Here is a 14444-nt window from a genome sequence, read left to right on the forward strand (position 1 = left end):
TTCCACATAAGATAAAAATATATATGGACACAGAAGGATGGATATCTATAATGAAAAGAGGTAAACTTCCTAGATGCCTCTACATATTATCTCTTTAGCACTTTGCTGCTTCCATTTCTTTCTTTCTCGCCTTTTCCTACAAACCCACCACAGAACTCTCCTCCCCATCTAATTCCCCTCTACAATAAATCTTCCCCTGTGCTGAATGCAAAACCCTATGCAAACTGATGAGCGCACACAGACAAAGGAACAGCAAACAAACACCCTCTCCTCAATCAAGGTTGTAAGAGAGAAATAACACTTGGATGGAGTGAAATTAAATATTCTCACAAAGGCAGAGATTCATTTCCAAAGCCACTTGTTCAATAAAAAAAAAAAAGTATACATATACAAATCTGACTTTACTGATGCCTAACTCTCTCGGGTTTGTATTTCTGAATTCTAAATCAGATTAAATTAGAGTTAGGTACATTTAGTTTTTTTTTAAATAAACACCAGGTAACAAAAGATAGGTACTTCCTATTGAAAGGGCTGTCTTGAAGGGGGGGGGGGGGGGAGAGAGTTCAGTAAATGACTTAACATCTGCATCTACTCACAGACAAAGTGAGGGCTCTTTTGCAGACGTAGTCCACTTTATATCCCTGATCAATCAGCCATCGACTATTTTGTTTTAAAAAGTCTTCTTTTACAAGAAATGTTGCAGCTTTTTTTCCATTAGGCTACGAAATGGCATGGGACACGACTGAGCACTGTAATATATGTATTAATCAAGAGACTGACAGGGGAAAAACACGCCACTGCAGGGGAGGACACAGTCACAGTTTAACATGCCAGATTAGCAGAGGAGAAAAGGAAGTAGCTGCTTTTTATCACTTCAAACAAAAAAAGTTATGAACAGTGAATAAGGTACAACTGGCTTCATTATACGTCACCATCAATATATTAATTCCAAGTTCTTTGTGGACCTTTTCAGCGTACTCTACATGCTAGTACTAGCACTCTAATTCTCCATATGCTGCTTGACTCACAGGGCTAAACTTTTATAAATAAGTTCTTTATTAAAGCAGAAAAGTTTTATTTATAATTATTTATAGAACTTATTTATAAATAAGTTTTGACCAAAGTGTAAATACAAAACATAGGCAGGATTCCCCCCCCCCCAAGAAAGTAAAGTTTTCATTGTAGCCACAAACAAAAGGTTCATTTACTTGAAATGTCAGTTACTCATTTAACTAAATTAGCTGAATAAACTGAAAAGAACAAAATATTTTCTGCATCTATAGAAAAGTCTACTGATGTGAAAAAGCAACTTAAATTCACATGTTCCAGGTGTTCTGAAAATTATTTCCATTAGGTCAGCTCTTTAAAAGATGTTCTGTTTTGATAATAAACATACCATTTAAATGTTTTAATTAAGTGTCCTAATTTATTTTTATAAATAAAATCCAATTTGTTTAATCTAGCCTGTTTCTGTTTTAAGCTGAAAAGATTAAAGGCTTGGCAATTACCTGCCAAAGCAGACATCAGCACCTATGAAAGAGAGTTATTTCAAAACTAAAAATAAAGATCATCAGGTCAATATTCTTATTTTAACCCATACTTTTATCAGAAACTCTTTAGGAATTAATAAAAAAGCAAAACTAAAATTTTTTTAACATCACTTAATAATGATAGTTTAACATCTTCTACATATTAACTACAATTCACTAACACTTTTCAAGGATTATTTAGGGTTTTCATAACAAAGTTTAGAGATTTGTGAAAGTGAGTAATCACTTTCTCTGACAGTAAAAGTGGAAAGAGTCAGGAGTAATACAGTTCAGAAATTCAGTATAACCAAAGAGAGAAAGAGTGAAACACTTCACCTACTAACAGTTACTATTTTTGGACAAAGTCATGAACTTGCAAATCTCTTAGAAACCAAGAAGTTGTATACACAAATTCTCAAAATTCTGGCCTCTCCAATTCAGGTATTTAACATGCTTTCCATTAAAAAAAGTCAGTGTATTAGAATGCACTCAAATCCTCTATTTTATTGCATTATTTTCTGAGTATATATATTCATAAACTAACCTCACTAGCCCCAGTACTAAACAGGAACAAGACAACTTTCAGAATAAAATATTCTTCTTTTTAGATTTGGAAGTGCCAGATATTGGAATGATTAATCCAGAAAGTTGAAAAGAGACATGCATAGCAGTGGAGAAAACATTTAGAAGAGGCCAAGCTCCTGTAGAAGCATTTTGTTAAATTTAAAATAAAATTACGTCTCAGCCTTTGATAGCACTAAAGGCTGAACAGCGATTCTTTATGAACTAAATAGTTTAAAAGATTACAGCATTTAATCTGGAACTTTTTATTTTGTTTTAAAGTTTGCAACAACTCAACAACAAGCTTGAGTATTAAGCAAAAGCCCCACTCCTCACAGGAGTGCTAACATATAAATTTTTGTCCTCTATTCTTAAATTTAGTCTGCCTTTATCCAAATTGTTACAGTACTAGTGTTATTTCCCTGTCAAACACTACTGGCTTCTTATGTCTCTCACAACACCATGTCATGACTTTTTAGATTGAAATAGACTGCAGTGAAGCCCTAATTCAGCTCCTAGTGCATATATAGATATATTATGATTTAGACTAAATTGTATTACTAAATCTCCTAAAGCTTCTGGTTTCTTTAGCTTAAAGGATTGACTGTATTCAATTAGCAGCTAGTCAATACTTTGTTCAGATCTATGTGTATACATTTAGGTCTATTTACTGCACTTCAGAGTAGAGACAGAGACATTATTAGTTTTCTCCTTTTCATGATATTTGAACACTGAGGTGAACACCTTTAGGTTAAACATGCAGTTTACTACTGTGTTTTTACAGATGTGTGCTGACAGCAAAAGAATGACAAGACTCAAGCTTCTGATTACAAAAATAAGAAGTTTGTCCTAGTGGACACAACCAGCTACTCATTTTCCCCCTAAGATGCATCTTCTAACACATTCTCCCCACTGCTCTTTCCCAGTTCATCTCTTTCCACATACACCACTATATTCTTGTCTCTAGTGTTTTGTGCTTTTCCTCCTACAAATATCCTTATTCAATTGCAGTTTCCATTCACACCAATTTCTCCCTCCCCCAACTCTTCTTGCTCAGCCAGACTTGGTTTTCTCCTTCCAACTTTTCACAAGAGCCTTCTGCTTTCTCTGACAAACTGTCAGCTTCCCCCATAGCCTGTTCCTGTTTCTTTCCCATACTGATAGATTTTTTAAAATCACCTCTCCTCCTCACCGCAGTTCCCACTGGGGTCTTCCCTGTTCAAACAGCTTCGGTCTGCCCCTGCTCCTTACTAGTTCTCAAGCTTGCCAGCCCCCAACTCCTCACTCCCATTTATTTCTTTCCGATCAGCTTCCATGCCTAACTTCCTTGCCTTTGGGTTTCCACCCAGCCCTCCCCCTTGGTTCTCAGCATCTCTGGCATGAAACCTAGTCTCATCTTTCTAACTCCAAGTGTTTGCTTTCCTCCCTTCTACAGTTCCAACTTCCAATTCCTTACTTAGCAAGTCTTCAGAGCTTTTAGCCATCATGCCTTAGCAAGTTCCAGCAGAACTAACTTCTACTGTCTGGTATCAATCTTTGCATCTTCTGCTTTGTGTTCTATAAAGAGAATTTCACAAATTCCTGCACCCTTTTCCTACTCATTATCTAACTCTTCATAAAATTAAGTACAGAAGTTATCCATTATGAAGAGATTCACTTGGACAAAAGTTGACAAGCCTTGCACTAAAATGAGGTACACCTGCCTTGTTCATAACTGACCTTGCTTTGAGCAAGAGGTTGGACTAGGTGACCTCCTGCTGTCCCTCCCAACCTGAGTTTTCCTAAAGAGGGATCTGTATAACATAAGGATTACCAGAGGTTAGGGAAGAGAGCTGTACATTTAGCAGAAAAGTTGCTGAGCCACACAAATACTAGAGATTGGGGCGGGGGGGGGGGAGCAATTTGATAGCTATTTTTCATTCTGTGTTCTCTAATACCAGCCAGCAGGAAAGAACACAACAAGGATTTTAAGCATGATCTCTGCCCTTAAAAGAAAAAAAAAAGGCACCTTTTAAAGCAGTGTAGCTCTTAAAACAGGTACAGATTTAAAAAAATGAACTAGACTCAAATTCCCAGTGCCTCATTTTCACTCCAATGCCACATTGCATTTTAGATAAACACTTCTGCTTGAAGAAGAAGGATTAGAAAGTTTTTCTACTGAAATTTAGTAAAAGGAATGACAGTTACAAAATGAAGGACTTCAGAATCTATTTCTTTAAAAATTACTAACTTATTTCAAACATTTTCATCAATGTCTTTAGCTCCTCGTTAAGTATTTTGTATATATAAGTAAGAGTCAAGATAAGTAGATCTTCACTGTCAATGCCAATACTTTAAGAGAAAAGGCAAATTCCATTAGGCAATATTTGATAATTCAAGACAACCAAGATGAGAAGAAACCAATAGCATGCTTCACTTAAAGTATTAAACTCTAACATCTTGAATTTAAAGGAGAGTAAGTGTTTATTCATTACTTATTCTGGTATGTGCTTCATCACACATAATAGAAATAGGTTGTACTTGCATAGTTTTCCCCACCCTAAGAGGATGGAGACATCCAATGAATTTATTAGTGTTCTACAGGTTGTCTCTCTGACTCCCAAATGGATCAGTTATTAAAAAGCCATTTGCTGAAGCACACTGCCTGATGCTAAATGAAAGAAACCAAATCCAAAGGACCAGAAGATTTCAAATCTGAATAGAATTAGCTAAAATGGTTTTCAGTGGCCTAAAATAACCATAGCAATCATCTAAGTATTTTCTCTATTAACATGTTCATTGTATTTTACCTACCTAGTGTCTTCACAGTACAATGAGGACTCTCCAAAATAATTCCTTCTTCTGTGTCAAATATTGGATTATCTATTCCAGTTTTAGGAGGGATTTGTGCCAGTTTCTTAAGCCTCATTGAAGCAGTAAGGTCCAGTTCTTGTTTCCTTCCCTCTTCTTCCCGTCTGCGTCTCATGTCCTCCTGCTGCTGACGAATTCGCTCGAGTTGAGCACTCCGCCGCATGGGCATCATCCTGGAGCCCAAATCCCCAGGGCAATCAACAGCCATTTCTCTGTGCTTTTGAGGTTCCTCAGGACATGCAAGATCCACATTTTTTGCTTCACTGTCAGAATCTTCTGTGATGTGCCCATTCATATGAGAAGTTGTCATGATTATTTGTAATTATGCCTATTCTCTTCAAACACAAATGCTGCTATAAGGCCAGTTTTTGTTATGATGTGGTATAAAATCCATTATAACTTCAAAAATATTTCCCCTCCATCACAAGACAGTTGAAGAAACATCCAGGAAGAAAACCTAGTGAAAGATATGCAAAAGAATTTACTACATAACTGCATCAAGAAGAAAACACCTAAGAGTTCTTCAGGTCTGCAGGTATAAGAACACTGGGACTTTTTTTCCACATTTACATAGAGCTTCTTCCCCTACTAAGAGCTATAATACCTACACAGATCTGATCAACACATTTCAGTAAACTTCTTGTGCCAGTGTTAGAAAAGAGTACCGTTAAAACTAATGCTAAAATTTCTTGTATTTCCAAGTCAAACCAGTAGAGATTTTGCACTTAAACAATTGCAAATCAGCAGTTTTCTGAAAGTCCCCAGTTTTAATTTGTCCTTTCATTCTTAAAATTCCAACACAAACTATGCCTATGATCCTACAAACACTAAATGTTAATAACTTGTTATAAACAACGTATTCATAAGAAGTTTGACAAAGTTACACTTAAGTACAAATATCTGCATTTATTGTTTGTACGTTGAGGCATTTTGATGTAAACATTGCTTCCCAGGTTTAAGAGCAGTCAGATCTAGGGTACAGCTCTTCAAAAAGCAGCAGTTTGGAACAGCACTGAAACAAATCTAAAGTAGGGATAAAGTCCTGGCACTCGGGTTGGAGAGTTCTGGTTAGCAGCTACTCTTAATACTTTCTATAGATAAGCATTAAAGCACAAAGTATTAAATAGAAAGCTAAAAATCTTTGTGTGTGCATGTGTGTGTGAACACGTGTACATATCTGAGAATGAACAATAATTAATTTCCACAGTCAAGCAGTGACATTCCACTCTACTTCCCATTATGGTTTCACATATCCCCAAAAGTACAACCACTCAAATATAACACAAGTGCTATGCTACACTGCCTTTTTCTTTCAGTTTTCTGTATCACACACACCCATTGACACAACGTTATCTCCAATATGCACACTTAAAAGGACATAAAATTAATATAAATAGTTGTGGAAGGTAATTACAGCATTACAACTACACTTACTAATTTTAAAGCTCCTTTTTAGCATGTTTCTTTCAGTTACTGACTGAAAAGAAATACTATATCTCATGGTTGTATTTTACAGAAACACAGGAAGCACCAAGACAAAAAAAAAAAGTATTTTTCCTTTCTTAAACAGAATGTTTGCATGTGGAGGAGGAAGGGAAGGCTGCTGATGTAATTAAACTGAAAATTAAATATCAATAGTACAGTATTAGAGGAGCAGCAACAGGAACTCCTACACAAGTTCCTCCTAGTCTGCAATTCTAAGTACATACAGTTTTTCATTGTAATAAAGAGAAGCATACAGATACATACAACACCAAAACAGTTTTTTTTCATTTGTTTCCTGTCTAGTCACTACTACCAGCTATTGCTGAGATCTTCCACAAAGTAAATATTTAAGCATTTCTATGGTAGTGAGAGCTTCCTTTTTTTCCCTCCCTTTAAATGATACACAATTGTTTTTCCAAAAGCACTGATATGCAAAAATGATTTCAGTGCTCAATACTCCCACATGCAGGAAAAAAAAACACAAAACAACAAAAAGCAGGCAGCAAAAAAAAGTCATCAAAAGCTGCACAGCAGACTGGGACCTGTACAACCGTCAATTATTGCCTAACTAAAAAAGAAAACGTTCTAAAGAAAGTATCTAAGTTCTCTAAAGACAAAAAACAAGGTTATTCAGAAAGGGTTTTATAGAAAGCACCGTATCAAAAAAAGGGGTCTCTGAAATTCAGAGAAAGGCAGACGACAATTTAGCAAAATGATCCCCAGAAAAGGAGCTCCTTCTGCAAAGGCAACTTCATTGTGCAGAATTACCAATCCAAACAAAAGGAAGTCTCACTGGTAAAACGACTGCAAAGAGCACTGATTTAACTGAGGTGGCCAAACAGTTTAATGTCCATTTACTTAGCACTAGGTCAAAAACACTGTCTAAGGATATCTAAACAGTAAAATGCGATTTTAAATATACCATTGTATTACTTATTAAGATTAACGTGTAAGTTAAGTATGTCACACAGTAAAGAGAAAGAATCTATACTTCAAAAAATGAAGCTCCTGGCCACTATTTAATAACTGGTCAAAAACATTTAAAGTGCAATTGGTTACATTTCCTCTCTCAAATGTAAAAGTATTAGCTATCTAAGGCAAAGAGTTTGTTTTGAGGTTAAGTTAGAAGAAGGACATAACAAAATGGGTGTATCTTTATACAGAATGAGAAATTTTTAGATCCCTTTAGCCTGGGAATAAGCACTGAAGACCACAGAAACAAAAATATAATCTGAGGTAACTGTTAATATTATTGCTTATATTTTCAGGATAAGTGACATGCAAGATGCAAAGAGTATACAAATTCTTCAGAGTAACTGGGACATTTAAGTGGTCTGTAACAACAGCTGCTCAATTCCAGTAAGATCCAAATTATTTAGATCTGTTAAGTAAGAAACTGAAAGCTAGGTGAACTTAGGGCTCTTCTGCAGTCACACTTTACTAACAGCAATATTCAGGAAACTGGCATCAAAATTCAGAGAGTCTTATGAACATTTTAAATAGAAAGTGATTTCAATATCCCGGAAAAAGAGATGCCTTTGAGGCAAGCAATAAGCAGTACAGACAAAATAATGGTACCCAGAATACCCAAAAGATGATATGAAAGATCACTACCAGGCAGTCTAGAATCTGAGGTTACCAGAAAAACCAAACCAATCTCCAAACACCTCCTCCCAACTATACCTAGTTGATAACCCATAAAAGCACAGGGATGTTGCAAGTCTGGAACGCTGGAATAACTTCCAGTAATCAAAGAACTTGTGATAATAGCTGAACCCTTCTGAATCTAAGCCCACTGCTCTTTCTGCTTTCTGAAGTCTGCTTCAGACATCGCAAACCTTCATTCTCTATCAGTTTGGGAAAAATGCTACTGTCCAATTCCAATAAACCAAATAAGCACATGAGGAAGAACCTTCAGATTAACTCTAGAGCTCTTCCCTATAACTGTCCCCAAGCAATTTAAAATTTAAGATATCTGACACTGGTAAAATGTTAACCTGGTTCTCAAATTAAGGTGTAGTGGAGCTATTTGTTACCAAGGTGGTGTTTAAAAAAAACCAAAAAAAACAAAAAAAACCCCCACACCCAAAAAACAGCTTGAGGCTGAGACTTGCAATAAATAATTACAGAAACAGTTTTGCTGGCTTTCATTTCTCAAGGTGTTTGTTTTGTAATTTTAAAAATTCTGAGACAGCAGCAGCAGCAGCAAGGTTGTAACAAATCTGTTCTCTGCCAGCTATGGATGATCTGATAAGCCAACTTTTAAGCCAGAGAAAAGCTTATTTTGTTCCATTACAATCTTATACTAAGGGGGAGACAAATTACAAACATTCATTAATACTGAGTTTTACTGTATCATATATAAAACATACAGAATAATATATAGAATTAACAGAATTCTTTTTCACTTTAAAACTCAGTCGACACTAGCAGCTTTTATGCTCTTTATACAGTCTGTGTTACACAGAGTTTGGGTGCTCAAGGTTTAATAGGGCTAAATTGCGGCTTTGAATGTCCCCCTTTGAACTGTCAATATCTAATAGCAGGACCTCAGTGCTGCCGCATAACAAGTGGATCTTTTCAAATAAGCTGGATTTATGACTGTCTTCTGCCCAACTTCATACCACAAGTCTGACCAATATGGTCCCGGACAGCGCATGTGAATGGTAAAAGTCATCTGCAAAAAAGAGACTTTCAAGTTCTTACCCTACAGAGGAGGGTTTGTACAAACTGCTAGCATAAGTATAGCTATCGAGACAGAGCATTTTAACTACTCCGATCATCATCGGGCATCATACAAAAACTTCATTGCGAAGCAGTTATGAACAGCAAACAAAACCATACTTCCAATGCAAGCTCAAAACAGCAGAATTAAAGGAAAAAAATGAAGCTAATGTCTTGCTAACTATCCTTACCATTCCCACAAATACGGTACTTTACAAGCTATGCATTATTCTTCATACTGACCCCTAAAAATGCCAGGCTGCCATCATCTCTCTAAGTCCTGAACACAATGAACAATGCACAGCCCCCCAAAGTTGTATCTGTAAAAGGACAAACATACATAAATGCAGTCATCTTGGTGTGCAAGACAGAGGCTAATATAAAACACATACTGACAGGGACAGAAACAGAAGGTAAGTGCTGTAAGGCGTTTTAAGTTTTCACTTGCTTTCCAGGGATAGTATCTGCTGCACACAGCAATCCTAACTGTTTCAACAACTAAGTCTGTACAGTAAAATTAAATTTGTTTTGTTTTGGCAACTTCTAAAGAGTAAAAGTGACATTTCCTTGAGGCTGAGTTTTTGTGGTATATTTTGGTGATATTCAAAATTCTTTCAGTGCTAAAAGCACGATTAGACTTGATAGTTTCCTTTTTAAAATTTATTAAAGCTGCAAATTCTGAATGACTGCAAGGAAGTTCAGTGCTCAGATCCAACTGAATTTCATTAATTTTGGCACACTTCAGAGTAAGAAAGCCCAACCTACATCTGTAAATACATTATGAGTATAAGTAATACATATTTAACATGAGGCAGGATGCAAAGGAGTCTATCATCAGCTGAGAGCCAGATACTAAGACTATTACAGATATGGTATATTAAAATACTCAATAAAAACAATTAGGAGAGAAAGACTAGGTTGTTGAAGTGAATTAAAATAATTTGATTAATCACATACTAGATGCTTCCTGATGTCTAAATTACTGATGAAATACTAGCATAAAACTATGCTAGAGATCTCTACCATGTATCATTAATGACTCATCTAATGGTGGGTATTCTGGTATTTTTATTTGCTGCTTCAGACTTCTAAGCAAGCAACACTTAAGTCATCAAAAAACAATACTATAAGCACAAGCTATCATAAAGTAATATGTTCCTAGTAATGCCATAAACGGAAGCTCAGTGCACCAAAAGAAAAAAGAAATTCCAGCTTTCACTGCATCATCTGTCAAAGCATCATTTGTTTCTTCAACAATACAAACAATTCGTCACAGCATAAAATTAACCTTCAGCTGATGAGAATTAAAGATTGGAGTTTATAAGAGAAACAACTTCACAGATATCCAATAGGGAGCATAACAGAAAAACACCTGAAACAATTGGTAGAACCTGGAACACCCTGATGTTTTCAAAAGTAGTTAAAAGTTACAAGACCTACGACTTCTTGATACCATTCTTCTTAATTTCAAAAATTCTACAGTAGGAAAAAAAAATCTCTTTGCCTTAACTTTGGAATACATTCAAGACAGTGACTTCTGTTTTTTCTCCCCCCCCCCCTTAAGTCTACAATATGATTTCCTCTAATTAGATGCCATCAGCATAGTCTTAGGATTGGAAGAAAATGTTTCCTTTCATACCCATCTGACTCTTATTTCTAATCATTTCAGACCAGTGCTCATTAGAAAATCTGTCAAGCACAGCAACTCAGTTCAACATGTATTTCAAAGGGCTTTCAGACTCGCCAAGAGGTTTTAACATTCCATTCTCACTTAAATGTGCAAGATCTGTGGATGAACAACAAAAAGGCCTAAACCCTCAAAAGGAAAGTAATTTTCATTGTTAGTGTTTTCTAAGTTACATTTGTACAAGAGAAATAAGAATGTTAACTGGCAACATCAAAATGCAGAGAAATTGGTGAAACTGAAATTTCAGACAGTAGGATAGATTCTAGTTTCATAAATTGTATAAACAAATTGCATGACCTGCAAAGGTTGGGAAATCGTAAACACATTTTTGTACCACACTGGTATGACATTTAAGAACTGTGGTCTATTTAAGACATGCATTCAGTTTTATTAGGCTTGTTTATCTGTTGATTCAGTGACAGCGATCAAAAGAGTCACAGCTCAAGTACTGGCCAGTCTGTCTTGGCCAGCAATCTGGTTAGAGAACAGATATGAACAAAGTATTGCCTGCGGAAAACGTGGACCAATAAGACTATAAAAATCATATCACCCAACAGCTGCACAACTCAGATCAATATATTACTTTCTTCAGCAGCTGTACCTTTGCAGTAGAAATATATGCAAGACACATTTGTAGTTTCTTGGTATATGCTATATCTATGTATGTGTATATAGTAGCTTCACTGTGTATGTGCACCTGACAGACAAGAGTGGATTTTAACCTGTTTTACTGCAGAAGCACAAATTGCTTTCTGAGGTACATCCAAAGGTTAAGTTTTATTTAAATTTTCAGTTTAATACAACACTTTATCCTCATTTCAGCCATTGTTGTAACTTTTAGTCACAAGTCAGGCTACTAGATAGATTTTTTAAAAGAAGCAGGTTTAATTTAGTTAATCTAGTGTGACAGGCACTGGAGTTTGGATAAACAATTTTTGGTGCCTCAAAATTTAAAGTAGAAATGCAAGATTTCCAACTATCATTCACTATTATCGCTATCAAAACTTATTCATATCACTTACTCATTGCCAAGTGTGCAAAATGAGAGGGGCACTCCTGTGGCCCAGGGGGGTGATGCTCATCCCCCGGTTTCTGGGAGGCCCCTGGGGCGGCAGCTGGAGCTCCTCGTTTGGAGCAGACCAGCATTCCAGCGGCATTCCCGGCAGCGGGGCTGGCCGTTCCCATAGCGACGGCTTTGTCAGCTCCCACCGAGTTCCCGCACGGAGCTGAAGGACTTACATCATACGTTAGCGATGCCTCGCCTCAATTCCCTCGGCGGCTTCTCCCGAGATTTTGAGACAGTGGCAACCAGCCTTCTAACCCTGTTAGAAATCGAGATGATTACTGGAACGAGGAGCCGAAAACCACCTTGGCGGTGGGGGGGGGCCTGCATCGGGTTCAGTCCTCAGATGACTAAAACCGCACAGTAAGTAGCAGTAATGATGCCAATAAAACCTCTAAAGAAGAGTATATAAACTATCTGTTCTCTTTATGTCAATCATTTGAAAAGACTCAAAGCCTCAATGACTCAGGTGAGTGAAACGAGTTTAAGAGATATATAGGATACACCACAGTAGATTACTTTTAATAATACATTTTAGCTATGCTCGGTCTAAATAAATTAATGCCACTTAAAATAAGCACAATCCAAACTTCAAGAAATTGAACAGGTGATTTTTTTAAAAAAGATATAATACAGCATTCACAATTATTCTCTGTGAAAACCACTTCTTGCACATGCTATTAGCAACAATCTTTGATTAAAGGAGCTCGCTGTTGAGATACTAATCTGTTAAAAGTGATTGCATAGGTCAAGCAAAACCGCTGAACAAGAAGCTTCAGTCTTAACGAATCTGACTTTCCACTGTGGTATAAATACTTTTGTCTCAGTTATACTGATAATTAAAATACTTCCCAGTTTGACAGAGATAAAAAACAATTGTTGACAACACTAATAGTAAACATCCTAGTTTATATGGTGACAGTTGCCTTTGTTTTAAATATACCATGGCACTTACACATCATTATTGTTGCCTTTGTAATTTTTACACCAAATAAAGAGACATGAGGGGTAGAAATGTTCAGCTGAGGTGACTACAGATGTATAGGGGAGCAGCAATGACAACTGAACCATACCAGAAGTAGGCATCAAGATACAGCTAGACAGAAAACTTGGACTTTTGCCAAGATCATTTTCAAATTCAGTAAAATACTATTTGACTTTTGTTTATATTTTGCTGTCCTGTGTCATCAATAAAGCTCTTATCTAGTTTAACCCCTTTTGATCACTTACCAAAAACTCTTCGCACTTAAGAGCTAAATGCTAATTTAGCTGAACAATACAGCAGAGGGCAGTCTCTACACCAATTAGAGAAAAAATAAAAAAGAAACACATTCCATTTCAAAAAGTAGCCCATGGAAATGACCAAGGTTACAGCTCATTAAATAGCCCAACACCCACAGTACCCCAAAACAGTACATATTTACGATTGTAGCATCCTCCAGTCGCTTAGAGTAATAGGCTACAACTATGCATACATTTGAATACACAGCTCTGATGATGTCTTTAACACCATCAAACCCTGCTCTACAAGAAACCTGTATGTATTTCAGAGATGAGAGCAGACAACACAGATGTCTAGCAGCTGCAATAGAAAGATGACAGAACAGTGAAAGAAAGAAGAACTACCTTTATTTAACATTTACTCCAAATGTTTAGAAAACCTTAAAGCATAACAAATGAAGAGTAAAGAAATTCCTAGAATTCCAGGGCAAGCTAACAGATCTCAGAGGACAGCCAGAAGTACGATAACAAGACAGTCATTTCTTATCACCTGTCCACAGACAGTTAAGACTTCAGATTTCATTGTCTAAAAAGTAAACATGCCTGCTCTTGTTTTAAACAGTGGTCATATTCTCTGTGAAATTAAAAGTACCGCTGCTATTTTACCTCTCTGGTAAGTTTTTTTTTTTTTTTTTTTTAATGTGTACATTCCGTTCTGGACTCCTGTGCCCTAGTCTCACTTTAATCCCCATTTTTTTAAACATATTTTTAATGTCAATGCTTGGCACCGCTTCACTATGCAAAACATAGTATTAAAAGTAAATACTCATGTGTACTGATATGTAAATGCCACTTTCACTTCAGAGAGGAGATGGAAACAAAACTATACCTAATTCTAAATTAAATTCAAGATACAGGGTTCCATAATTTACATCTCATCTGACATTCAAATAAATATCAAATGGCATTAGTTTAATTCTCCATAGTAGGTTGTTCTTCAGTCATATATACAATATTCCAGAGAAAGAAAAATTTCTTCCTTAGTACCTAGTGAATCTGGCATATGCATTTTGAAACATCATTTAAAAAAAAGGCAAAGATAAACATTTCCTGTGGGATTTCATTCAAAAATTCGTAACTGTTAACCATCTAGTTCAGCAGTCTTCAAAGAAGCAAGATATAGGGACCAAGGCTTTCAACTTTACATGACTGAGCTACAGGTTTTGCAAATATAAAAAGCAAGGTCTCACTCACAATCTCTGTTATATAACATAGACACATGTGCTATCCTCCGTTACAAGGCTGCCCTCTCAGGACTGTCTTT

General features: G+C 36.3%; 1 protein-coding gene across 1 annotated transcript in view; it reads right to left on the reverse strand.

Moving 5' to 3' along the window:
- Positions 1-14444, reverse strand: part of PALS1 (protein associated with LIN7 1, MAGUK p55 family member) — a 56259-nt gene that overhangs the window by 22628 nt on the left and 19187 nt on the right. The window contains exon 2 of the mRNA XM_067296610.1: positions 4884-5397. Within this exon, the coding sequence (XP_067152711.1) occupies positions 4884-5250 (367 nt within the window). The 5' untranslated portion in view covers positions 5251-5397. The remainder of the gene's footprint in view (positions 1-4883; positions 5398-14444) is intronic.

This window comes from Apteryx mantelli, chromosome 4 (assembly GCF_036417845.1).
Source record: "Apteryx mantelli isolate bAptMan1 chromosome 4, bAptMan1.hap1, whole genome shotgun sequence".
In the NCBI taxonomy this organism is placed as follows: domain Eukaryota; kingdom Metazoa; phylum Chordata; class Aves; order Apterygiformes; family Apterygidae; genus Apteryx; species Apteryx mantelli.